The sequence below is a fragment of the Drosophila suzukii genome, chromosome 2R (genome assembly GCF_043229965.1).
Source record: "Drosophila suzukii chromosome 2R, CBGP_Dsuzu_IsoJpt1.0, whole genome shotgun sequence".
NCBI lineage: Eukaryota > Metazoa > Arthropoda > Insecta > Diptera > Drosophilidae > Drosophila > Drosophila suzukii.
The window spans coordinates 21,048,880-21,074,172 of record NC_092081.1 but is presented as its reverse complement, the minus strand read 5'-3'; the positions used below and the strand labels follow the sequence as shown (position 1 = coordinate 21,074,172).

At 39.3% G+C, this 25,293-nt stretch overlaps 7 protein-coding genes and 1 long non-coding RNA gene across 10 annotated transcripts in view; 3 read left to right on the top strand and 5 right to left on the bottom strand.

Moving 5' to 3' along the window:
* Positions 1 to 866, bottom strand: part of Pgant9 (polypeptide N-acetylgalactosaminyltransferase 9) — a 64,079-nt gene extending 63,213 nt beyond the window's left edge. For 2 of the 3 annotated variants that reach the window (XM_036813019.3, XM_036813020.3), the window contains exon 1: positions 376 to 865. The gene's annotated coding sequence lies outside the window, so the exon portion shown is untranslated. Of the gene's footprint in view, positions 1 to 375 lie in introns of all 3 variants that reach the window. The other variant, XM_036813021.3, reaches the window with a different exon arrangement.
* Positions 867 to 9,320: 8,454 nt separating this feature from the next.
* LOC108008245 (heparin cofactor 2-like) lies at positions 9,321 to 10,566 on the bottom strand. Its single transcript, XM_017072036.2, has one exon. The coding sequence runs from the start codon at positions 10,540 to 10,542 to the stop codon at positions 9,367 to 9,369; it is 1,176 nt and encodes a 391-aa protein (XP_016927525.2). The 5' UTR covers positions 10,543 to 10,566; the 3' UTR covers positions 9,321 to 9,366.
* A 1,987-nt stretch (positions 10,567 to 12,553) lies between these two features.
* On the top strand, positions 12,554 to 13,858 carry LOC108008810 (antitrypsin-like). The gene is made up of 2 exons (XM_017072715.4): positions 12,554 to 13,562; positions 13,628 to 13,858. Exons 1-2 carry the CDS (start codon positions 12,593 to 12,595, stop codon positions 13,741 to 13,743), a joined length of 1,086 nt encoding a protein of 361 aa, XP_016928204.2. The 5' UTR covers positions 12,554 to 12,592; the 3' UTR covers positions 13,744 to 13,858.
* A 72-nt stretch (positions 13,859 to 13,930) lies between these two features.
* Positions 13,931 to 15,256, top strand: LOC108008842 (neuroserpin-like). Its single transcript, XM_070994982.1, has 3 exons — positions 13,931 to 13,976; positions 14,030 to 15,043; positions 15,110 to 15,256. Exons 1-3 carry the CDS (start codon positions 13,970 to 13,972, stop codon positions 15,220 to 15,222), a joined length of 1,134 nt encoding a protein of 377 aa, XP_070851083.1. The 5' UTR covers positions 13,931 to 13,969; the 3' UTR covers positions 15,223 to 15,256.
* A 4,757-nt stretch (positions 15,257 to 20,013) lies between these two features.
* On the bottom strand, positions 20,014 to 20,454 carry Sfp53D (Seminal fluid protein 53D). The gene has a single exon (XM_070994770.1). It carries the CDS (start codon positions 20,452 to 20,454, stop codon positions 20,014 to 20,016), a length of 441 nt encoding a protein of 146 aa, XP_070850871.1.
* Positions 20,455 to 21,025: 571 nt separating this feature from the next.
* On the bottom strand, positions 21,026 to 22,243 carry LOC108008487 (uncharacterized). The gene is made up of 2 exons (XM_017072347.4): positions 21,814 to 22,243; positions 21,026 to 21,758 (listed from the first exon to the last, which is right to left on the bottom strand). Exons 1-2 carry the CDS (start codon positions 22,146 to 22,148, stop codon positions 21,425 to 21,427), a joined length of 669 nt encoding a protein of 222 aa, XP_016927836.1. The 5' UTR covers positions 22,149 to 22,243; the 3' UTR covers positions 21,026 to 21,424.
* Positions 22,244 to 22,979: 736 nt separating this feature from the next.
* On the top strand, positions 22,980 to 23,993 carry LOC139352470 (uncharacterized). The gene is made up of 2 exons (XR_011603678.1): positions 22,980 to 23,818; positions 23,874 to 23,993. It is a non-coding gene; the product is annotated as an uncharacterized lncRNA (long non-coding RNA).
* Positions 23,994 to 24,294: 301 nt separating this feature from the next.
* LOC108008808 (Accessory gland protein 53C14b) lies at positions 24,295 to 24,852 on the bottom strand. The gene is made up of 2 exons (XM_017072713.4): positions 24,811 to 24,852; positions 24,295 to 24,751 (listed from the first exon to the last, which is right to left on the bottom strand). Exons 1-2 carry the CDS (start codon positions 24,850 to 24,852, stop codon positions 24,395 to 24,397), a joined length of 399 nt encoding a protein of 132 aa, XP_016928202.2. The 3' UTR covers positions 24,295 to 24,394.
* Between the last annotated feature and the right edge of the window lie 441 nt (positions 24,853 to 25,293).

Sequence of the window (25,293 nt, the reverse complement as noted above, 5' to 3'; positions counted from 1 at the left end):
GAAAGCCCGTTAAAAAATGAGGAAGGGAGTTGATGGAAAGACTAATACTAAAACAAAGACTAAGACAAGAGCAAGAGGAAGAACAAGAACGAGAAAGAGAACGAGAGGTGGCGAAAGGGGAGGTGGGGCTGCAAAATGTCAGCCCAAGTTAACGGTGCACGAACACCAAGGCAACAAACAAACAGCGCAACAACAAACATGAATGTTTTGTTTGATCTGCTGTCAGGCGAGAAAGAGAAGGCGCCAGGGGGCGTGACAGGGACAGGGCGAGTGGCAGGTGCAATGGGAGTGGGGGAAAGAGATGGCATGCGGCCGGGTCGCGTGCTTACAACAATTGCCAAGCTCTCCTTTCCCGTTATTCCTAGACAAACTTACCCCGCTCTCTGCTCTCCGCTTTGCTCCTTGCTTCTGCTGTCAAAAATTCCCAAGTTCCTATTTCGTTTGGCGAATTTCACAAAAAATATACACTTTGCGGTCGTGTTTCTGTTGTGTTTATACTATACTTTGATTTTACTCAGTTGCCTTTTGAGCTATTTCGATTAGCATGCTTCAATTTGTATGTGGATTTTTTCACACTATTAATTTGTAATTTCTGCTTATTTTAGCCATTTGCATATATGATTTCACACATTGAAAGCAACTTCACAGCTGACTGTGATTTGTGTTGTTGTTGTTTGGTTTCGTATCGTATCACGCACACAGTCAGACGGGCACACGCACACTGGCACACACACACCTTTGCGTAGGTGTGAAGAGTGGAAGAGGAAGAGAAATGCAATCCGACGGATTCACCTTAGCACGCGCACTCTTCCACTCGCACGACCGCAACCTGCTGAATTAACGGTCAAAAATCGACTGAAGAATAATGATTTTCCATGCCGTTTTAGCCGGCAACGGTTTGCAACATGTTCGAAGTTCGAGGTTCGAGTTGCAAGGTTCGATGGGTTTGCCAAGAGGTGGGGGGGAGGGTTGTGGGTGGTTGTGTGGGTCACTTCTTTCTTTCTGATAAACACTCGCTGATAAGCCAAACACACACAGAAAGACCCTTTGTTGTTGCCCCAGACATTGTTGTTTCCAGCCTGTGAATGACAAATGAGCCCGTATACGGCAAATGGTATATGGAATTCGGAATAGGAGAACGCCAGAGCGGTCCACCCTTATGTGATATGTGCCTCGGGGGAGGGGGGATTAAGTCTGCCATGTTCCAGCGATTGGATAAGAGTTTCGCAGAAGGTCCACGCATTTAGTGCGGCAAATGCTTGAATGGAAGTTATAGTCTCTTTTGTATTGGAAGTTATAGCAACCATAAGAAACTAAACAAAGATTACCTAATACTTTGAGATCGAAAGTTCTTAAAAATGTATCGAATCTTTCGAGGAAATTGTAGCAACTCACGATTGTGGGTGTATCTACAAGTGCGGCACACGCTGCTTCCGGCTTTTGTTTCGTCGGTAAAGGGAGTGGGTTTCCAATTTGATCTACAGTGCAACATAACCTGACACAGGTTGGTGATTCCTTCGACACACGCCTAACTCCTAATCATCTTCATTGATGCAAGCTTCCAATTCAATCAACTAACAGAAAAGACTTTTAACAATTCAAAGCAAGTTTTAATATCAAGTTTAAACTAATTTCATATTGAAGAGGTATATAAACCTCAAAACCAACTAAATCTAAATAAAGGTTATAATTTAAATAATGAATTATTTTTAATTATACTAAAATCTTCTAGTTTTTAGATCTTAAATATAAGTTAATCACTGAAGCAAATACTAATAGGAAGTTATACTAAAATTTAGTATGCAATCAAAATAAGCCAATTTCCTGGGCGGTTCAGCTGTTGGAAGTGTCGGGATTTAACAAATTATCTATACAATGCATTAATGATTTTTAATCCATACCAATATATATCATTGGTAAGTTCTTCCAATTTTTTTTTATTTTTAATTGGTTTCATTTTCATAAACTAAAAAAAAATGTTAGCCAAAATGGCCTTTGACACCCCGTGTAGTTAAGCCTAAAAAATGTTTTTTCCTTTATATTAATAGTTATGCTTAAAAAAACGAAAATTTTAATTTAATAACGTTACTCATTTCTACTACCTTTTCTAGCTAACAGTAAGGCTCGGCTGCTCATCACTGTTGCAACATCGAACCTGGTAAGCCCGGCTTGCAACTCACACTCACACGTTTTGGCCATCTACAAATCTGCATGCACGTGGCTAATTTGCATATTATTGTTGTTGGTTTTTATTACAAGTGTATGTGCGTGTGAGGGGGGGGAAATGAGTGTTAAAGGCGGTTTTTTTCACATCGCAATCATTTCGTTAATAAATTTTATGCAACGAATTCAAATCAGTAACCAATATTAATTAAACTTTTTAAAAAGTTCAAAGTTTATTTTCGACAACAGATTTCCCTGGCTTTCGGTTAACAACTTTCTTTGCATTTGACACTGCAATTGACGAGTGCAAAAAACGGACCACGAAATTGACAATTTGCAACACCGACGGAAGCTGTTTTTCAATTGCTTCGCTTTGGCACCTCCCCCCGTTTTCCGCATTTTCCGCCCGCCGTTCGTTATGGACTTTTCATTGCTTTTGTTTGGCTCTTTCAATTGAAACATGGCCAAGTTTTTTGGTAAGTGCGAGAGAGAGACAGAGAGAGATAGGGAAAATGCGAGGACGACACCAATCAACTTTTTCCTCTGCGCTGCATTTTTCATTAGTTTTTCTTATGCAGCGAAAAAGTTTTCTTGGCCCCAAAACGAGTCTCGAGTTTTTTCACTGTTTGTTGTCACATATTGATAGCTCAAGTTTCTGTTTATACAACTGCATTTGGCCATATACAATGCGTTGCCTTGCAAATATTGGCAATATATGGGTGTACCGATATGCAGTATAAATATTTTCTAAGTGGTTTTATGGCAACGTGATATGAAACACTTTTAGAGAAAATGAAGATGTTGCGTTACACTTATATGTAGAAACTATACCAATCCTAAAAACCCATCCAAAAGTTTTTGAGATTGGTTTATAATTAAAATAAAATTAATTATCTTACATTAGCCGAAGCTTTAAATTAACAGAATAATGAAATATGTATTTGTTTTTAAGCAGTTCTATTCATAGCCTTATATTTTAAAGCCTTAAGCTTGTAGAAAGAAATAGGTTTTTATATTTTGTTATGCTAAATTATTATATAAATATTAACTGTTACTATAAACGAAGCTCTTATTTGACGAAATAATAAATATAGATATTTATTTTTAAACCGAGGTAATAATTTCTTTTGTGAAAAATAAATACATTTTTATAGTTGTTAGACATTGCTATACATAAACCTTCGATTAAAGTTAATTGGACTATCCGCCTTTCACGACCAAAAGCGTTTCCCATAAGTGGTGCACTGCCCAAATAACCGGGAAAAGCTAATTTCAATACAGCTGTGCCACCTGAGATTTTGATTTGGTGGCTGTTTTCGTTGGCGCTGCCAATTTGCCGACCAATTGAAAATGCAATGCACGCCCCAGACAAAAACTCATTTGCAACACTTCACGCAACGCCGGCGATTTCGATTTAGCCAAGATCAAGGGCGATAATGCCCGCAGCAGTAAATGCAGCGGCAGTAAATGCAGCAGCAGCAGCAGCAGCATCGGCAAATGCAACATGGGCTACATGTATGTAGCTATGTATGCAGGTACATTGCATTGCGTGCAACAACGTGCTGCAGATATAAATAGCCAGCGGCAAGAGCAACTGGGCCCTTATCCGTTTTGGCTGATCTTTACGCACAGGAGGCAGCAGCAACAACAACTGCTGCAACATCTGCAACACAAACACAGGGTGCAGCAACAACAACAACAACATTCCTTTCGACATTTAATTAACGATCGCGATTGCAATCAAAGCAGTTCTCCCACACTCCGATTTCCCCTCGCCGGTTTTGAATGGATCCTGGCCAGTTTACTGGTGGCCAGTTGGTTTAGTTGGCCCGGCTAAGCTGACAAATACTGTAATTAATTTTAATTGCTGCGATTGGCGCTCGCTTTCCGTCTCATTAAAGACTGCAGGAGGAGTTGCTCCCTATTTTATTTTTTTCGATTTTCGCCATGGATAAACCCCCCGATTCCCAAGTATGCCCTGGTATTCCGTTCGCCATTCTTGGCTACGTGTTTTTACGCCTAATTGCTGGAAATGTCGCGTGGCAAATATTTTGTCGCCTTCACAAGGGCGCTCAATAAAAGATGAACAAGGGGAGAAAAATATTTCAATAGATACACTGGCACAGAGAAACAGATCAGAGATTCCTATAAAAAATATAAGCTTACGAAAACTATTTAACTTATATGTTAATGAATAAAATAATATACCTGTTATAATCAATCTCTAAAATAAACTTTTACTCCTATCGAAAGCAACAAATTTTAGTTTAAAAGTGCTAAGATATATAAATATTATATCTTTGCGCCTAATAATATCAATATTAACATTATACAGAATTCAAAGGAATTTAATTAATTAATTATTAATTATTATAATGTTCGATTCGAAAGTAAAGTCTTTGTTATACCTTAATGCACATTTTAAAAGTATTTCAAAATCTTCAATATCTCCAAAAACCATGATTTTTTTCCCTGTACTCTTTCTCATATTTTGCAAACACTTGCACTTTGGTTTAATGGACTATGGCAAGTGCAAAGTGGGAATAAAAATGTTCATTTCTCGGGTCCCCGGAGGCTCCCAGTGGAATAATCATATAAAACACTTTTCGTTTGCAGTTCATTGAGTGAGCACAAATCCAATTAGATTTTGACTCGGCTTAGCTTGCAGACACACCTCCCCTCCATTACCCCAAAAGCCCCCAAAAACCCCCCAAAACCCCACGAAAAAACATTCAAAAACCCCGGAAAAACACACACAAACACAAATGGAGTGCCGAAAAAGCGTTGCATACTTTGCAGCAAAAATTTCCTCAAGTCAATTTGCCTGCCATAACTCTTGACTCAAGTTCAGTTTGTTTTGCTGGTGTGAGTGAGCGGAAGTTGTCATGCGTGTGTATGAGTGTATATGTGTTTGTGTGCTTATTTAACTGGCACTTGTGTTGGTTTAGGGACTTTAACTTGTGGGCCGCAGGTCTGGCAATTGGTTTGACACACATAAATAGTTCATGCCGCATTGCTGATTATTGATTTTGCAACCAATTAAAATTCCAACACAAACAAGACTGCAAAGCAATTTGATCCTTCTGGGCATTAAACTACAAGCTCGCATCTAAGCTGAGGGGCTTAAAACGTTTTCAAAGAGCTCAGGCTAAATAATTCACAGGCCAGCATGTGATGGCAAAAGTTGAAAATTAGAAACTAATTTTATAAACCTCTTAAAATATGAAATGTTTGCATAACTACGAAGAAGCTTATAAAATTCTTGCGGTAGGCCTTAAAAATCATAATAAATATTTATGAAAAAAAGATAAATGTCATTCTTTAGATGTGGCAGCTATTAAATAATTTAAGTTTAAAGAGGTATACATTTTTAAATGGAAATAAATCATCCTATATATTTTTTAACCACCCTAAGAGCATTAAAAATATAACAAAGGAATGCATTTAAAACAAGGAAGAACGCTATAGTCGAGTACCTCGACTATCAGATACCCGTTACTCAAAGGGAAATGGAGATATGCAAGCAGCAAAGCGAAATTAAAATGCGCCACCTACCGGCGGTGAACAGATTTAAGCGTTATGGGCGTTAGAGTGGGCGTGGCAAAATTATTTTTGGATCAATCGATAGGTATTGACGACACCAATACATTTCAGTTAAAATTTTTTATCTAGCATGCAAAGTGTGGGCGTCACAGGTTTTCGCGGTTTGTGGGCGTTTAAGTGGGCGTGGCAAACTTTTTTTCTGGTCAATCGATAGGTATTGATGAGAGCAATACATTTCAGTTAAAATTTTCTATCTAGCATCAAAACTGTAGGAGTTACAGTTTTGGGCGGCTTGTGGGCGTTAGAGTGGGCGTGGCAGTCTACTGAAACAAACTTGCGCTGCGTAAGAAGCTCAGGAATCTGTACGCCAAATCTCAATAGCCTAGCTCTCATAGTTTCCGAGATCTCAGCGTTCATCCGGACAGACAGACGGACAGACGGACAGACGGACAGACGGACAGACGGACATGGCTAGATCGACTCGGCTAGTGATCCTGATCAAGAATATATATACTTTATGGGGTCGGAAACGCTTCCTTCTGCCTGTTACATACTTTCCGACGAATCTAGTATACCCTTTTACTCTACGAGTAACGGGTATAATTAACTCCTCCATAATCATTTCCATTATACCCAGTGTCCCCTTTTATCCCAGTTAATCATTCCATCAATAGTTGCGTTCATTCCATTCATGCTCAATTAAGCTGCTTAATTATGCCCACCAATCAAGCATTGAATGGACAAAAACATTTTAATTATTTTTAAAAACAATATTTACGGTGGGAATATGTGCAAACATGACGGGTAATTAATCAATATTAATATCAACCTGATTAAGGGTATTTACCACATTTCTGTGCCGACAACCGGGATTAACATAAACTGTCAATGGGGGGACAAAAAAAAACACAGGAGAAAACCAGAAAAGGAAAAAGTTCTGGCTGGGACACACAATTAAGAAGCCATAAACACATGGGGCAAAAAGCCAAGGGGTGTGTGTCTGGATTTGGAAAAAAGCGCTGGCAGCCAAAAGTTGCAAAGTGCAATTTGAAAAACAGTAAATATAAGTCGCGAGCGGGGAAAAGTGTGGGGTGGGAAAGGGACTTTCCCCAACACGTAGTTGGCTGGGAGTCACGAAGGTATTTTCGCATACGAGTTGCCCTCGTATCCTGGCGCAGGATCTCTGCGTGTATGTAGATGAGCAGGCAGTGACATGACTTGGCAGCTATTCCTATTCGGAAGCCCCATTTTCCCGGCCCAAAGTCCCCAGCCCCCAACCCCCGACCCCCAACCACCCATTTCCCTGACAAATGGCTCGAGGAGCGGGGCGTGGCAGTACAGGTGTTTTGCGGTAAAGGGGTGGGCAAAATGTTGGGTAAATGGTAAGATGTATTCAGCCAAAGGTGCAGCTGAGAATGACGAAAATTTATGATGGTTCCCGGGCTCTGGGACTGAGTTCTTTATTGAATTGCAAAGGGGTGAGGACTGGGTTTACGATTTGTAACCAAGTTAAATTGAAATACCCGGGGCTTATCGCTGGGATGGTGCTTGAACTGCTGCCAAGAAAACAAAAGGTTAATGCTTAATGTTGTTGGTATAAATTGGGTTTTCCCAACGATGGGGTATGCTGAACAAAGGTCGATAATGGGAGGTTAAATTTGATTAAATATTGATAGATGTAGGGTTAATGCATTTACATTTTTTTATAGAAATCTATACAATATCTAAGTAAAGCTGTATTTTGTAAGGGTCAAAGATACCTACAAAGATAGATAAATTAAGAACAGATTTAATATATGTTTTACCTTTAAATGTGCTTGAAGTGGATGAACTTTTCAGATTTCCTGCTTTTATATTTAATTTAATTAATCTTCAGCAAGAGCATGGAATTAAAAATTCTACGAAAAACCAGAGAAGCTTGCCAAAAACTGGAGCGAGATTACAATTTAATTAGCCAGCGCTAAGGGAGATTAAAGAAGGTTTCCCCATGAATAGTTCACTTTCGGCTCAAGTTGAAATCGCCCCCAAGATGGCATATCCTTTCACTACGGACGTCATTTATTGGAGTTGTGTGGATGCTTAAAGCACACCCATTCACAAGCATCGGCTTATGCACACACACGCAGCTATTTACTCATCTGGCTGATGCAGGTGCAAGGACGAACAGACGCTTCAATGTCCTTGCCATGCCACCGCAATCATAATTAGTATCCTGTGAAGACATGTGTGTGTGTGATGCATGTTATACTCCACAGCACTAACACAAATTCGCAAAGCACTCACACAGTTGCGGTGAAAATACTAGTGGTACTTATATGTCCTTGAAAAAATTATAAGCTAGAAATATATAATATATATTAAATTAAATGTAAATTTAAATCACTAGAGTTTTGAAAACACTGTTAAATGTCACTTTAAGTGTCTAAAAGTATGCAACAATATATTTTAAACTCAGAAGTACCATAAAATTATTCATAAAGACTACCATAATTTATTCATTGCATACTTTTAGGCACCTAAAAATTTAATTTAAAGTTGATTTCAAACCTTTATTGATTTTTGTGGCACCCCCAAAACATATTTTTGAAATACTTATTTCTAAACCTACACTTACCTATAAGACTCCCCACCATCATAGACCAGGTGTCGTTTCTGCCAAGTGATATATTGGCATTTAAGCCGGGTCAGAACGACGACTGGCTGGCAGGCTGTATCACAGGCCTGGGCCAGAGCTTTAAGGGACAGTGAATGAATAATGCCGGCCAATTTGCCCAGGTGACAGGTAACGAGAGGACGAAACGGAGGAACGTCCTGCAGCCAAGGACTTCATTAAACTGCAAAAATAGAATTAGAGCACATGGCAAAAGGCCGAGCTGCTTAATTACGGCTTAGACCTCAATTAAAAAGCCCCCAAAGGCAGCTCTACGGTTGGAGCGGAGTGTTGGAAAAGCAAACCGTAGAAAAAGTAAACATTTTCACATTGCCGGACAACAATCCACTTCGAAGTGCCACGGCTCCTTCAACCGATGACTGTAAAAGCTGGTGGAGGGCGGGTCGATGGTGATGACCATAAAACACCTTGGCTAATTTCCGCAAATTGTTACAGCTGACGACCGACAGAATGGGCCAAAACAAACTGCTGAAATGAATAAGGAAAGGGCAAATAATAGAGGGACAAGAAAAACACAAAACTGTTAGGGAGTACAGTATGAATATAAGCGTAGTTTATCCGGAAAAATGATTCAATTGGTGAAGGAGAATGTTCAAAGGAATGAAAGTATGAGGAAAATGGAAATATTGGTGAAGGAAAATGCACAGATAAAGATATGCAAGTAAAATGAGACATTAAGTTTACTGAGAAAATGAAGAAAAAAGAAAAGACACCAAAGATTATAGGTTTAATGAGCAGCTGGATTATAACATATTTGAAGTTTTACATCCATTGATACCATTTCTCCAATAAAAAGAATTAATACAGTTTGTTAGATGGTATTTTATTTATGTATTGCAATTAGTAGACATCAGATTGAATGCAACCTTAACCTTTGAACTAACTTTTTTTATATTGACAGAAAAATGTATCCTTAATCAAATTTAAAAGTGTAATTAATAAGATTTGTTGTTTGCATATAATCCGATGTCTAGTAATTCAGTTTAAAATCACAAAGTTGGAAAATGACGACCCATTAAGTAGACATGTCGCGAGTCCAATACCGCATAAATAAACGGCCTCAGGGCCTCGAACTGCACAGGTTTCTCCTCCTGGACGAAGGCTCTTAGGCTGTCTACCTCCAGTTGAGAAATCTGTTCACTATTGCTGGTATTCGAAGATCTTCCATTGATGCCTTGACTAAATATATTCATTTTTGTGTAAACTATAACATCATCCAGGGGCAACTCCGATTTAAAGGCACTCAGATCAGCTGTGGTCTTGTTGAAAACAGTGATTATGCCCGCCTCCCTCAGAGGTTCCTTTAAATTCAGAAGCTTGCTACTTTCCACCTTTGGCAGACTGATGTTCATTAGGGTTATATTCAATCGACTGCGTATCTTTCGCACATCCACGGTCCGCAATCTGCTCTCCACCATCTCAATGTTGGCCTTTCGAATTGGCAGCAGAATCATCAGTTCAGCGCTGGAATCCTTGAGACCCAATCCCAGTACCCGGGTCCTCAACTCAGGAATAAATCCATGCCACGCCAAGGTCCTTCTGGCAACCAGAACTCGATTTTCAATGTGGAAGCCATATTTGAACTCAGCTGTAAAGTCTAGGACATTGAAGAATAGCAGTCGATTTGCTGGATTATAATCGCCTAGTAGTTCCGGAAGACCCACGTCGATTTTTCCGCGAGATTTAAGGTTGAGAAAGTTACTAAATGGCGTCACATCCCGTTGGGCAAAGTGCGTCTTGTATACGTAGGAATCCAGATCTGCAGCATCCTTTAAGAACCCAGGATCTATATAGATATCCGGTCGCAAAGCAGCCACTGTTGCATAGGTTAATTCACCACTCTGCAGAAAATTTCGAGGAGCTAAACCACTCGCATTGGCTTCCTTCGGATATAGAACGGCGTCGATTTCTGCCGCTGATTTGGGACCCACGGCGAAGAGCAGCAATCCCAGGGCCTGAGAAACGCCCAGAGGTGAGATCACAAAATCCTGGTCATCCGCCATGGTAGAGCCCACATGGTTATAGAGTTCCCCCGCAAAGTTGTAGTCACCGTACTCCTGGCCCCAGTGGCTCCTCAACTCGGTCGTTTCTTCAGACTCCTCGCTTTCTTCAGCCCAAATGGCCCCTACTAAAAGGGGCAATAGCAATCCAATGAAAGCCACCATGGTGCGTCTTCAACTGCCCGTAATCCCGCCCCAGCCATTGACTTTCACCGTCGACATCGATTGGACAGGGGATTGCACAACCGTGCGCGGTAATACCTTTATCGCTTTCCGCTTAACTTTACATTTTGCACGCTTCAGGCCCGAAGATATCGGTGGAATACGTGCATTTGGCTCCCAGGAGCTGCGACTTCGCTCGGCTGTCGCTATAAATTTGCAGCGCCAAAGTGATAATGAAAGTGTTTCCTTCCGTTTGGGGCAAACAATGTGCCAAGAAAAGCGACACCAGCCGGCAAAAAGCCCTGGGGAGGGGGGTTATAAGAAATGGCATGGTTAGGCGACTTTTTAGATACCCTTAAGTTCGTCGGTAATAAAAAAAATATTTAAAAATATATGAATCAACGTAGATAATATTACTTGAAAATCTCTAAATTTACCAAAATTTTTGAAGCTTATATTTCCATATTTAAAATGTATGAAAAATATTTAAATTAAATTTTTAACTTATGTATTACCTACGTTTTTATTTTAGTATTCCCTACGATAACCTTATTACTTTACTAACACAAATGATTGAAAATCTTACGTGGTTTTTATGAAACTGTTTATAAGGAAATGAATAGAAGAATAATAATAATGTATAATAGCCTTACTTATTGTATTTATTACAAGACCACCTAAGAAGTTGTGAAAGTAATTTTATTTTGTTTCCAATAAAATCTTTCCTCACGAAACTGCTAATAGAATCAACCTACCCCCTTTTCCAAAGTGCTGCATAAAACAAAAGTCAGTCCGAGGGCAACGTGGCGTATACGCAACTTGGTTACCTTCGCTTTCCTTCCGCCGGCAGCTTCCCCCCTCCCCTCCCCCTTTCTCTTGGACCATCCATCTTTCTCCCCCTTTCTCTTTCTCTTTTCTCCGCTGCGCTCCGTCGCCTTCTCACTTGGCTTGTTTATTGTTTTCCGCTCAGCCAGAGAGAGAAATTCAATTTCGGCGGCAAACACACAGCAACAAACAAACAAACAGGCAAACAAATGCGCGGGCGAAGCAAATGAAACGTTGCAATTGCACCAACTGCATTGCGCGCAGTGTAAATCCATGGATTTATGCCTTGGGAAATTGTTCCCTTTCTTGAGCTTTTCTTTTGCTACACTTAAACATTTAATTGTACGCTTAAAATGTTACTTTGGGCAGTTGGTGAAAAATAATTAAAGGCCCTGCATTTTTTTTCAAGGAAGTTAAGGTCCTGCGAAAGAAAAACAAATGCCAGAGAATTTCCCGCCCGTCTTCCGCCTTTCGTGGGATACAAGAAAAAGGAAGGCGAAAATGACCGACTGTCCTCGGGGAGTTTTCTTATTTCTTTTTTGGGAAAAGTCGTGGAAAAGAGGATGCAGCGGATCGGACTGAAACACTTTTCACAAAATGGCTGCCAGCCAGTTTTAAGTTTTGTTTGCTCATTCCTGAACGCTTTCAAACCCCCCATGGGAAAACGTTGCTTTTGTTATTTGCGTGACATTTTTCCGTTCTGAAAAACTTGGAGGAGGGTCACCAAATGGAGCTGCTGGAGAACTATGACAAAAGATTGTAGTGGCCAAAGTTTGCAGCAACGTTAATTAATTTCGCGTTCGTCGGAGCCTGAATTTCGGCAACGGGGATCCAGAGTTCAAGTTGTTTCCCCAGCCAAAATTTATTTATATGGCGTTAATGAAGTGCACTAAGATGAATGTTTCGCCAAATGGCAAGATGATTAAGTATCGCAGGGCAAGTGGTCTTTATAAAAGAATATATTATTTCTTTTTTAAAGATGCAGAAAGGCTAAGTTAAAAGCAATTAGCCAAGCCCTTTATAATATCAAGCATAAGGTGTGTAACTAATTTCGGCACCACTGTCATGCTAGACCCAATACCTATAGCTAGTCTGCAACAAAAGGTGTTGAAGGGAAAACGTGAGAACCTGAAAATGAAATGTAATAAATCGTAAGACCAGTATTTCATTTATTGATTTATTATATTGATTTATTTTCATTTCAGACCGCCCTTGGTTGAAGCTCCTAATGCAGCTTATGTTGCTGGGTGCTTCCATCTCGAGTCCCAGCTTATCGCCCCAACTACTCCACAAATTGATTTCGGGTCGAGATCCCTTACCACCTGGTGTTCTTATCTACCATCCCGAAGTTCTTAATGCCCTCGAAACACTTTCGGTTATAACGGATGGTGAAACTTATAAGGAGTTCAATGGGTTGTACGTTAGACCCCTTCCGAAAATAAGTCCGGAACTGTGGGTGAACCATACGAATACGCTGCTCTTAGCAGAAGGCACTGGAGTACTCTATCCCGGAATACAAGCCATTGCTGAACTGGCCCAGCTAAAGTTCATTGACTTTACCTTTCCGAGACGCAGTCTCTTTAAGTTCAATGAGTTCTTGAAGGATACGCATCAGAGCTCCTATTTTTCGTCCATTCTGCAGCGACGTAAGTTAAATGCGGATACCCAGCTGATATCCGTCAGCACAGCCACAATGAGCGCCCAATGGATGCAAAGCTTTGATCCCAAAAACTCCGGATTACGGGTTTTCCATAGCCAAGTTGATGAACATGGTGGAAGTCGGACGGTGGCCATAGATTCGATGGTTTTGACAGGAAATTTCCTATATGATGACTTTAAAGGACTGCAACTGCTACATCTGCCGCTCAAGAATAACCTTACTTTCCTAATTCTTCTGAGTCCTCAAATCAGCGATAAGAAATCCTATAAAATACCCAATCAGTATAACCCACTAGAACTGCTGAAGAAGGGATATCTTGAGACCGTGGATGTGCAGATCCCAAAGCTTGAGTTCGAATATCGTACCGAACTAGTACCCACAGCCCTCAATGGAATGGGGATTCGACGGGTTCATGAAAAAGATGCTGATTTCAGCAGGCTAACTTTAAACAAAATAAAGCTATCCAGCATGGTGCATGCCACATCCATTCGACTCGACGAGTTCGGAATTAATGAAGAACCATTTGAAATCCGCACTTGTAAGTTGAGCCTGATTTTTGAGTATTTATGCTAACTTAATTTCCTTTCTTTTTATTTTTCTCAGTGGCCTTTTCGAAAGTGTTAAGATCGAATCAGTTGTTCATTGCCGATCGCCCATTCTTCTTCTCCATTGTTACTGAAAATCAGGTCCTCTTCACTGGCGAGTTTTTAGGTCCCTAAGCATGTCTAATAAAAGGCCTTTACCTCTTTTCTATACATAAATAAACTGCTAAATAATGAGTTTCACTTAAGAATCATCTTAAAAACTTTAATAGTAAATATAATATGAAAATTAGTTTTGCTTTCTTTTAGATCAAAAGAGAAACTGGAACAAATTGTTTTTACTAAACAGTATTCTTACCTTACTGATAAGATGAAACTCCCTCACAAAACCTAAAGTCTCAACATGAAGTGTAATTGAATTGAACAATATTTTAAGGAGTGAAATCTAAAACCTTCCTTTCAGATAAGGTGTTATACTTCTCCGTTTTGTATTTGGCAGTGGGGCAAAACGAACTGCTCAACGAAGGTAAAATACACCGATATATAGTGAGTAGACATCAAGGACCCCGAGGAAGCCTTATATGTCATCCTCCTTTGATCTTTGCCCTCCAAACCCTCTACCAATTGTCAGATGGAGTAACTAGGGAGAGCTTAAAGGGTCGTTGGCAGTGGCCACCGGAAGAGGGAATTTCCGGAGAGTGGCCAAAGGTTCAGGGCTTCAGAACTCTGCTGGTAACTCCAATAGATATAACCGATTCTGCCAGAGAGGCGGTTAGGAATGTGAGTGACTTGGATATCATGGATTTTGTGGATCCAGGAAAACATCTGTTTGAGATCAACCAAAGAGTGGATATGTTTACAAGCGCAATGACAGCCAGATTGGTAAGGAAACGTAATCTCAGTAAGGACACACAGATGATTTCAATAAGCGCCGGAGTGATAGAAGGTCGTTGGGAAACCCCGTTTCCCAGGAAAAATACCAGACATCGTCCCTTTAACGAACACTTTTTGCCAAATCAAGAGGAAAGGGTTGTGGTGGTACCCACAATGCACCAGATTGGAGTTAGGTACCCCTATGCAAAGTTGGCTGATACGGAGATGCTACTTCTACCAATGGCTGGCAATAAAGACGTCAAATTCATGATTCTTTTGAGCTCTGTTTTAAAAAGTACCGTTGACCTTAAGCCAATGAAGTTTATAATGCCCACTTACGAGAATCTCACAGAGTTAATCAAGTTGGCCAAGAAGCAACTGGTGGAGGTGCAACTACCAAAACTGAGATTCACCTACTCAGTGGAGCTTGTTCCTCACATTTTGAGTGATATGGGTTTTAAAAGTTTGTATAGTGAGACCGCAAACTTCGGGAGACTTTCGAACACCAAAAAACTACGACTTTCCAGCATGTTGCACACGGCAGCAATCGATATCGATGAGGGGGGCATTAATGAGGTGAAGCAAAGTTACGTGGAAGAAAAAGGTGGGTTAATTCATGAACTTGTGGGACCGCTCTATACTTTTCATTTATGCGTTTACCTATTTTTAGCACCTAGATCACGGCGGGAAAATGGAGTACAATTTTTTGCTAATCGACCCTTCTTTTTTGCCATTCTGGATCACAAACAGGTCTATTTAACTGGCGAATACGTAGGTCTCTAAATTTATTACGAAAGTATTTTGCTAAAGAGATAGAATTTTTGTTTTTTATAATTAATAAAGAATATCTAAGACATTATTTCACCAACCATGTGGACAAATATTTAATTGCTATAATACGAAGTAATAAAACTTAAAAAACTTTCCTTTAAAAGTACAAAATACATAAGGGTGTTTGAAAATTATAAAGAAAATTGTATTCGAAAATCCATTAGCTTACATTTTCTTGGTATAAAATATAACTTTTGTACCTTATCAAGCTAAATAAAAAACCTAAAGCCTTGATACCATAAACAATCTTGAGTTCCCTAAACAAAATATGAAGTTATTTAAGATACATTTTAAAATTGGCTAAGTATAAGCTCGTTGATCCCAAAATTAAGCCATTAATTAGCTTCTCTCGAATGAAACATCATCTTACAGATATTTAATCTGTGCTTCGTTGCCCTGATGGATCTTAATTTCCGGCTCCTGCCGCCCCATCCGCCGACTGTCTTTTGGGGTCGGAATGACCCACATTAGGAATGTGTAATTAAGAGCATCGCTGGCCGGCAAATTCCCCCGTCTCTTATGCTAATGACCAAAGTGAATTGTTGCTGGTGTGGCTGATGTTGCTGTTGGCCCTGTTTTTGTTTGTTGTTTGTTGCTGTTTGCTGTTGCCTGTGTGAATTCCTGACAGCGATAAAAATGTTTCGCCCTGGCTGCCCACTGCCTCGCCCACTTTTCCCCGGATGGCATGTTTAGTCAGCGGCTTATGCGACGTATGCGTAATATTAAAGCGTTGGCCAGGGAAACGGGGGGGATTTGGCATGAATATATGTCCCAAAGTCAAGGGATCTCTTGTCTGCATGAATTGATTGACACGGGAAGCGCATCGGGAGCACCGGGAGCATCAGGGGCAACAAAATGTGACTGCCAAACAACTTTATTTGTGAGAAGTGGCATTCATGAAATATTCATGCAGGCAAAAAACCCGGCTGTCAGTCCGGAGGAGTTGCTGCCACTGCCGCTCAGAAGAATATATCCAGGCCCTGAAACCGACATCGAGGGGCCTCAGGATTTATTGGGCTGCCAGGTGGAGTGGATGAAAATTGAAGAGTGCAGTGCAGCCAGCAATTGTTGCAGTCGATGACAGCGATCGGAATTCCAGGGGCGCAACTTAATCCATATTTGAGTGGGATGCCAGAATTAATTTAATGTTCCAGGAATTTCCAACCATTTTTCACAATGTTTTAAAGATTATTTTACTTTGATATTATAATAACAAAATACAATGTTTTATGCAATAAATTATGCTATTAAAAAATAAAAAACAATAGCAATAACAATATAGCCGATTTCTCAATGTCATGTTAGGGTCAAGATGGTTATTTGTCTTAATGAAAAAACAAGTTTCAGTCAGATAAAACCTTATATATTATTCAGAAAGTCATTTTATCAAATAATCAATTCAAATTTAACTCAATGAGAAAAGTTAACATAACATTTAAAAATACGCCCTTAGTCAGTATTTTATTATTAAGTAGCCGATGAATGCAAAACATTTACATAGATACAAGGCTTTCAATGTTTTATAGTAATTAAGTATAAATTAAATTACTATTTTTACCCGTATGTTTAATTTTCCATACAGATTCTATATATAATAATGCTTTAAAGTCTCCCTAAATTAATCTTTTTCCCATAAGTCCTTATCAAAAGCTATAATCTGTTCTGACACTTTTTTTAAACATTTTTCTTCGGTCCTCTGCATTTTTTCCCAGCTTCGAACCCAATTCAATCTCATCTGGCCTCTTTACTGCACGACTTGCTCCTGGATTCGGACAAATCGTTTATTTGGTTAGCTTAAGATTGACCCACATTTGACACAGCTCAAGTTTCCCCAGCCACTCGAACACACAGCGCATACGTACCGCCATGTTTGTCCAAGTTGATAGTCCCAGTCCCAGTCCCAGCTACCAGATATCGGCTCCCAGCTCACCTCACGACCTTGTTGGTTAGCATTGGGAAAAAGCAGCAGCCGAAACCAGGGGAAATCACACCCAGAGAAAAAGAAATTACCATAAAACTGATTTGATTTTAAAAATTTGTAGGGGTTCCTGAATAAATTTATTTTTTTGAATTATAAGAATATGAAAATATAACTGGAAAAAACATGATAGCTCTCTTAATATTAACTATGTTTATTATTATTATAATCTAATTCTATCTTATAAATGGAACTACAGGGGGTTTATTATGGAGCTATAGCAGCAGAAAGACTTAAGTTCATCTAAGATATATGCCTACATTGTATTTTATTATATTGCATCACGAAATCATGAAAGAATATTTCTTTGTGATAACATGATTTTTCTTATATTGCTTAAAGCTGTAAAGTTATGGAACAGCCTTTCAAGATTGAAATGTAATTTAAGACAGAATACTTCCGCCACTAATTTTTCCAAATAACTTGGATAGTATTTTAGGCAGCACTAAAGACTCTATAAACAATTTTAAAAATGTGTGCAACTGGCAGTCGCCATAACTAAGACTTTTGTGGTTTATGGTTCCAGCTGTTCAACTCCGATAGTGTTTTTCCGTGTGCAGAGGCAGATGCAGGGGCAAACTTTAGAAGCGTCCAAGCCGATGGCATTGGGAAAACAGCATCGATGTCGCCCGGCACCACACAAACTATAAATTGGCTTAAGCCCCGGACCAGCTCAGTCGACCAGTTTGAAGTGTGTTCCCATTCTCGATCCCCCCACCAAAAGTGGGCTCCATATCCGGGGAGCCCGAAGGAGGTGGCTACAACGTTTGACACTTTTGAACTTTGATGTACGGCACTCAATCTCTGACGTTCAATGCAGGCTGGAAAGTTTCTTTGTGGCTTGTCATGTCTTCCATTTGATTTGCAATGATTTTTGCTAATTTTCCATGGCATTCGCTTTGACAAGTTTTCAGCTTTTGGCTGGCCAAGATTCCCACGATTCGCCACTATTATCGTCATCGGCATTGGAAAACTTTGCCCAAACCTGTTCATCTTTTACCTTCTTTTTGTGTCTTCATGGATTGCGTTTGGGTACTTTTTTTTTATAGTGCCAGGCCAAGCCCCATTATTATTATTGTGATTAGGATGAAATTAGTTTTTTGTCACGCCAACTTTATCGCTGAATCAGCCGCGAAAAGTGAAAACTTTAACGACCAGTGAAAATCTTTGGCATTATCTTGCACTTTGGAGATTTTGGTGAGCAGGTGAAGAGTTCTTCGTGAAAAATAAAAGCGAAAATAAATGGTTCAATTTCCATTAAATACGCTCTGATTTAAGCATTAATCAAAACTCAACTGGAAGTCAAAACGAAAATTCGCATTCATCATCGTCATCATTGGGGGCTCAAAGTTGAGTTTCCTCCGCAATCGTCCGCCAATTAAAAATTCATTCGCGGAATTTCCATTTTCATTTCACTCCCTGCCACCACTAACCTTTTTCAGTTTGATATACGTTTTAAATTAATATTAATTGCGATTCCGATTCCGTTTGCTTTTCCAGGCCATTGTGGTGGGTTTAACCCTCTGCTGGCGGTGTTCCTTCATTTTGCTTTATCCTTCCAACAAAACTGGCAGCGAAATGGCCCCAACCCACAAGTTAGGGTTAAGAGCATTATTAAGTTGGAATCCACTGCTTTTCATTCAATTAAATGCAGCAGAAACAGCCTGAAACGTAAGTCCCCGATGGTTTCTCCTTGCGGAAGCCAAGGAAATCACTGAAAGAAATTAATATCTTATTAAAGTACAAATTGTTTCACATTTTAAAAAGCTTATTTTATTTTCTGTATTGAAATTACCATATCAATATCATGATCCTTTTCAAAGGAATTTTAAATCCACACGCTTTACTGTTGCATGTAGTAAAATTCTTGAACACTTATCAAAATACCAAAACCTTTATATAACCTATCTGTTTTTTTTTATAATAATAATAAAATTTAAAACTGCAAAGAAATAAATATTTTTCTGAGTGTTGTTATTGGAGGCCAACATTCTAGAGCATCCTGGGAAACCAACAAGAAGTAGAACAACATCCACTCCCCTCCTGAATAATGAAAATTGAATTATATGCTTAATAAAGCCTTCTCCAGAAAGTTGCTCTACATCTCAACGGAAAGTGGGGCTAAATGAGACGAGATTTGCTCGATTTGCATTTCAGCCGCCTTCTAATTTGGCCAACATAACATTTCTGATTCATGGCTGTGTGTATACGAAGTTATGGCTGTGTATTTTGCTTAAAGCAGCAATTAGCATTTCGTAGCTTGAAGGCCAAAGGAGTGGTCCCCGTACAGAGTACAAAGTACCAAATAATTATAACTGTGAGGCAATTTATTTATTGATTTATAAATAAATAAATCTAATAATGTTCATTACCAATCAAGCTGCGACAGATGCTGGTATGAAACTCCTGCGTTAAGTCATTTTATAAATTAGAAGGCAATTGTAACTTGCCCGTTAGAATTATTTATTGGAATTGAATGCCATAAAATCGAATAATAAAGGAAATGCCTGCGGTGTCTCAATTAAAGCTTGCCGCTGTTTCGCATTTATTCAGCACACAGCCTGGGACTAATCAGCACTTCTGCTAATTCACTAATTTCTATTTACACCCTCTAATGAGGGACATACATTCCTGTTTGTTTATTTTTGAGTAATAATCCTAATTCCATTTTAGCCATTTACTTTATTTGTCTGGGTATCAACGAAAAATACATCGGCTTAGTCACTTGGATTTAAAGAATATACTTGTTCAAGTCATAAGCATCCTTAAAAATATATACTTATAATTTTTTTAGTCTTCTTATTTAATGCTTCATGGCTGTCGCTTTCCTCAGACTTGGATTCTTCTGACTCTTGGCTCTGGCTTTCCTCAGACTTGGCCTTATCATCTTTTCCCCACCAATCTGTCACATATTCCCCTGCGTAGTCCCGATTCTCAGCTGATGCGGAGTCCTTTATCGCATCATCGCAATGCACCAACCGCTTGCATCCTCCATTATTCCGCAAGATTGAGGCTTCGATGCATCCGCATCCTCTTTGGCAGTGATGATGGCAGGTGGGCACTACGTTTTTGCAACCCCTGTCGCAATAGTCAATACAATTTAGGTACACGATTCCAGTGCATTTCCTGTAGGCGTGGTCAGTGTCGAAATGTGGGCTTCCCAGAAGAATCTGACAGAAGAGAGCCAACAAAATAATTAGCTTCATGCCGGAAGCAATATGGTACATCAATGAAATCGTAATTTTGAGACTTTACCATATCACTAAATCGGATAATGAAGTGAGTAGAACTAACTAATTTCATTTTGTGCAGGGGTGAAACGTACTGTTTTTTGAATACCCAGCATTCTAAAACACTTTCTTCAAGGCTGGGTATACAGAAATGTTAACATATTTTAAAACCCCATAGAATAACATATTACATTATTATCAATTTGTTAGACACTTAACCAAATTTAATATTACATTCTAAGTATATATAAATATTTTTGTTTATTTACTTGGCAGTATCTATTTTGGATATTTTTCGAGTCATTGCACTAGTTTATGGAGTTATACCCATCTTATACAATTTTTTAAGCATTTTGACATAGTTTTCTTGGAACGGTTTTCAAAAGTAATAAGGATCCTTAAGTATACATATTTGTTTCATTCATATTAGCCAGTATATCGTCTGAATCATGGCTATTGCTCTTCTCAAACTTGGTTTTTTCTGTAATAAATCGGATAGTGGAGTAGAACTAAAAGACCCTTTCCAAATGAAATAATGTACAGTAAATTCATAAACGAAATAATTGTTTATTTACTTGATAGAAACTAGTTAACATTTCGATAGTATCCCTTTTGGATATTTTTCGAGTCAGTACACCAGTTCCAGCTCAGCTCTAAAGCACTTCAATAGTGTACACATTTGACTGCCAGCTATAGCTCACCGTGTACCTTTACCATAAATTAAATTAAATTCTCATTTCTCGGCAGGATTAAGACACTGTTTCCAGCAAAACAGTCTTCAAAATCGGATTGTAGCATTTGTGAGGCACTTCAACTGATTATACAGTAGCCTGCCGTTTTCTAACCCGATAATCCTCAAAGGTCCTGATGCACTGCAGCGGATTCAGCGCTGCCTGCAACTCCTTATAACTTGGCCAGCTTCATCTTACGGATCAGATCAGATGGCTTAATCCCTTGGCGGTGGGCCACGGGGCCGGAGCACAGTCTCCAGAAGATTCGGACCAGGTTGATTCTTGGGCCTGGGCGTGGGTGTCAGGGAGCGAGTGTGTGGAGCCAGATCCTCCTTCTTGTGTACAGCTGAGGTGGCAGCACGCCTGGCCCGAATCTTCTCCTCCATTTTGCTAGGCACCATGAAGCAGTTTGACTCCTTGTAGACGGGCTTCCGACGATCGTTCCAGGGGAAAGTCCACTGAATGGGAGTGAAATCGCGACGCCAGGGCTTCCTGGGCTTGAACCAGCAATCACAGGTCCAGTCCTCCTCGCCAGGGGCATCATCATCGCTATGGAGATGGAGATAAGTTAGGAACTTTTGGAGGTAATAATATGAAAACTTACCCTCTCACATAGACGCGAACGTAACGCGAGTTCTTCCGGAACATTTGCAGGGCCTCGTTGAAGGTCATCTCCAGGGCTGGCACATCGTTGATCTGGGTGATCTCGTCGCCCACCCGCATTCCACCCCTCTTGGCCAACCCAGTGGGCGAAACATTGACGATGGTCAGCGGCTCGAACTGATCGATTCCGCCGGACACCTCCATGCCCCACATGGCGTCGTAGAAGCTCATGATCCTGCGATCCGTCTCCAGAGTGTACGTCATCTGCAGTTCATATTCAACATTGTCGAACGCATCCGAGTCGTACTTGGGCACCCTAATCTTTGAGTCGAACATTGTGCTGATCTCAACAGTAAGTGTGGCCCTTGGAAACTCAAGCTAGATGAAACCGATCCCAAGTCGGTAGAAACGGACGGGAGGTACTTTATCGTCTGGCGTTGGTCGGGCTGATCGGTGGCTTTTATAGCCGATAATTTGGCAGCTAGAACGGATGCGTTTGCAGGGACAATGTCAAGGGGTTTGACTAATGGGTTTGCCAAGTACAGTGATTAGTACTTAAAATAAAAATTAAATACAAGTACAATGTTAAAAGATAGAATGAGGAATATTTGATATTTCCAAAAAGAGAATTTATTACAGATATAAAAAAAACGTATTACATCTATATATAGAGATATATTATTAAACAATTCTAGTAAATTTACAAATTTTTTAAAACTTTGCTTTTAATATTGATTTTGTTTAATGTTTAATAATACTTTTACTTTCTGATATAGCTCTATAATAAACCCTCTATTAGCGTATAGTTTTAAACATAAGATAGCATAAGATAATAATAATAATAAGTTTCTAACAGTGTACCTATTATTGTAATTCTTTAACGTACCACTTATTATTTAATATTTACTTTTAAAGCATCTTTATATATTCCAAGGATTATCTCTTAGTATTTTGATTTATATTTCTTTTCCTTATAGGTAAGAACTGGTTCCCTGCTTATTATGGATTCAATCATTTTTTCATGTATCTTCTTACAACATACATTTTTCTTTGTTGTAAACACGTTCTTGTAAGTGTTACCCACTGTGTGTTGAGGGAAAATCAATGCAATTGATTTGCATTTAATTGTTGTCTATTTTTAGTGGCAGTGATTTTGGCTGACGGAAACAAAGCGACCGGCCGACCACGAGGAAGATCCCATGGCCGCTTTTGGCCTTTGAAAGCGGAGCCGACTCGAGAGCCCAGGGAGCAGCCAACCAGGTCCAAGTCCAGTTCCTCCACACACCGCTGGGCAAGTGCTAACCACTTGCTCCAAGCGATTTGATTTCACTGACCTCAATTATGGCTGCAACCGAGATGCCACGAGGTTGGGAAGCAGGGAGACCGGCAGACCTGAGGCTTCTGCCACTGGACTATTGAATTATTCATTTTTGCAAAAAAGAAACCTACAAAAAATACTAGAGAAACCCGCCAGCAAAAGTCCATAAAATGGTATTGTCGGGGGAACAGTGGCCAAATGGCAAATGGCAAACGGCAGCGACATCTTGCCTAATTACAGCAGATCTTCGGGCATGGATGTGCGGTCTTTCAGAGTAAGTATATTTGCCTAGTCCTAGTCCAAAATCCTCTCTCTCCATAAGCACTTACCGGCTTGTCGGGGCTTATGCAATGGCATTCTGCCTGGGATTTGCATCACTGAGCGTGGCCAGCTTTTGTTGTCATGGAATTTCATAGCCACAATGGAAAGGATTTGGACCATGGAGCTCGGGTAATTACTTAGCAGGTGCTGCTGGCAAATGGTGGATTACCTGGCAATCGGAGCTTTTGTTTTTGCCAGTATCTTCAAGATTGTCACGTTTTCAGAGCTAGACTATTCAGCAATATAGTAGTCTTTATCGAAAATTAAACAGTCACGATTCTTTGTCCGTTTTGCTATATAAATAAGTTACAATGTGTCGCACTTCTGGACAAAAAAAAAAGAATAATGAAGCTGTTTCTACGGTTGCGTAAGTTTTGAAAAAGTTGTAAATTCATTAAACTATAATCCAACATTTATTTTAGTTATAATTGCTTTGATACTGGTTCTGTCCGAGGATAGTAAAATAAATCGCATATTATATATTAAGAAACGTGTCACCACCTAATATGTATTTTGGTAAATAAACGATTTTTTTTAATGGTTCTATTGTCTTTTTATCTGCAAAGTGCTTATTATTTAAATAAAATATTTTACCAATGTTGATTTCCTATTTTATTTTTGAGACTAATTTGAGACTACTAACTGGAAGAACGGAATCAAACGACGGTTAGTTTAAGTTTGGGTTAAAAACCAAAGCATTCGGAAAGAAGTTGTATGGCCGTAACGGAATTTTCGATCATCAGAGCACCGGCATATGTCACCACTTCCAGACAACTATGTCATCTATAGATTGGTAGCATATATAGATAGAAAATTACATTTATTTTATCATCGAATTTCCTTTTTAATACTTTCTTTTAAAAGGTGCATACTAATTACTACTTTGTTATTTAAAATATCATTTTTGCTCACATTTGGGACTATTATACTCTTCTTCCTTTCTTTAGATAATAAAATCATTTTCGTCCAAACAACCCAATAACGTAATTTGCTCTGTATATGGTTTGACCCTTTGAGCTATTTGACTTATAAGATTATGCAGACATTCCGGTTTGTCAAAGGCAAGCTTCTTGAAGAATTCGAAGGTGACCTTCAGGTACCAGGTAATCTTTCGTCCCTTTCCGTTTGGCTGTTCCAAGACCACGTATCCAGAACATTTTTTCAATTCGTAGAAGGTTGGAACAATTTTGTTGGTCAAACTAGTAATTGTTTCGATGGCCACCTGAGTGCACTTGCCCAACTTACTCCAGTTTTCGCTGATGGTTGCCTGAGCATCAGTCTCCCGGGGGCTAAGGAATATCTATAAAGAAAACAGTAAACATGAATATATTTTTTATAAAAGCGTCTAAGGATACTCACTGCCAACAGGCTCACCATAAATATGGTCTTGAGCCTGCTCATTTTTTCGTTTTAGCAGCGATAATGAGCGAAAAAACTTGAAATATTATTGGGACGGGCTGTCCTATTTATAGGATTATTTGCTAATTGCAATTTCATCCTACCAGTCAGCCCTTCAATTTGGGTCACACTTTATATCCATGGGCATTTAGCAATTTAGAGTTGTTCAGACGTTTAAAACCAAATCAATTTTAGAAAGCAACACATTAGTATTTGCCCCACCTCTAGAAGGTTTAGTTGAAATTCTCCTCAAAAAAGATTACCAACTTGATAAATATCTTGTACCGATACTTATTCAAAAAACTTTGGAGGAAAAATACCATTAGCGAAGATTTTAGTTCGGTTATTTGGTTTTTTAAATGCTAAAAGTTTAATTTTTCTATAGATAATACGGTGATTTAGTCAACGACACAATTGTCTCGAGAAAATTAAGCAGTTTGACGG

Coding starts and splice junctions, on each gene's coding strand:
- LOC108008808 (XM_017072713.4), bottom strand. CDS start 24,852: ATGAGCAGGCTCAAGACCATATTTATGGTGAGCCTGTTGGCA. Junction 24,752..24,810: donor TTATGGTGAGCCTGTTGGCA/GTGAGTATCCTT, acceptor TTTTCTTTATAG/ATATTCCTTAGCCCCCGGGA.
- LOC108008810 (XM_017072715.4), top strand. CDS start 12,593: ATGCAGCTTATGTTGCTGGGTGCTTCCATCTCGAGTCCCAGCTTATCG. Junction 13,563..13,627: donor ACCATTTGAAATCCGCACTT/GTAAGTTGAGCC, acceptor TATTTTTCTCAG/TGGCCTTTTCGAAAGTGTTA.
- LOC108008487 (XM_017072347.4), bottom strand. CDS start 22,148: ATGTTCGACTCAAAGATTAGGGTGCCCAAGTACGACTCGGATGCGTTC. Junction 21,759..21,813: donor GTTCGCGTCTATGTGAGAGG/GTAAGTTTTCAT, acceptor CCATCTCCATAG/CGATGATGATGCCCCTGGCG.
- LOC108008842 (XM_070994982.1), top strand. Junction 15,044..15,109: donor AAGTTACGTGGAAGAAAAAG/GTGGGTTAATTC, acceptor ACCTATTTTTAG/CACCTAGATCACGGCGGGAA.
- LOC108008245 (XM_017072036.2), bottom strand. CDS start 10,542: ATGGTGGCTTTCATTGGATTGCTATTGCCCCTTTTAGTAGGGGCCATT.
- Sfp53D (XM_070994770.1), bottom strand. CDS start 20,454: ATGAAGCTAATTATTTTGTTGGCTCTCTTCTGTCAGATTCTTCTGGGA.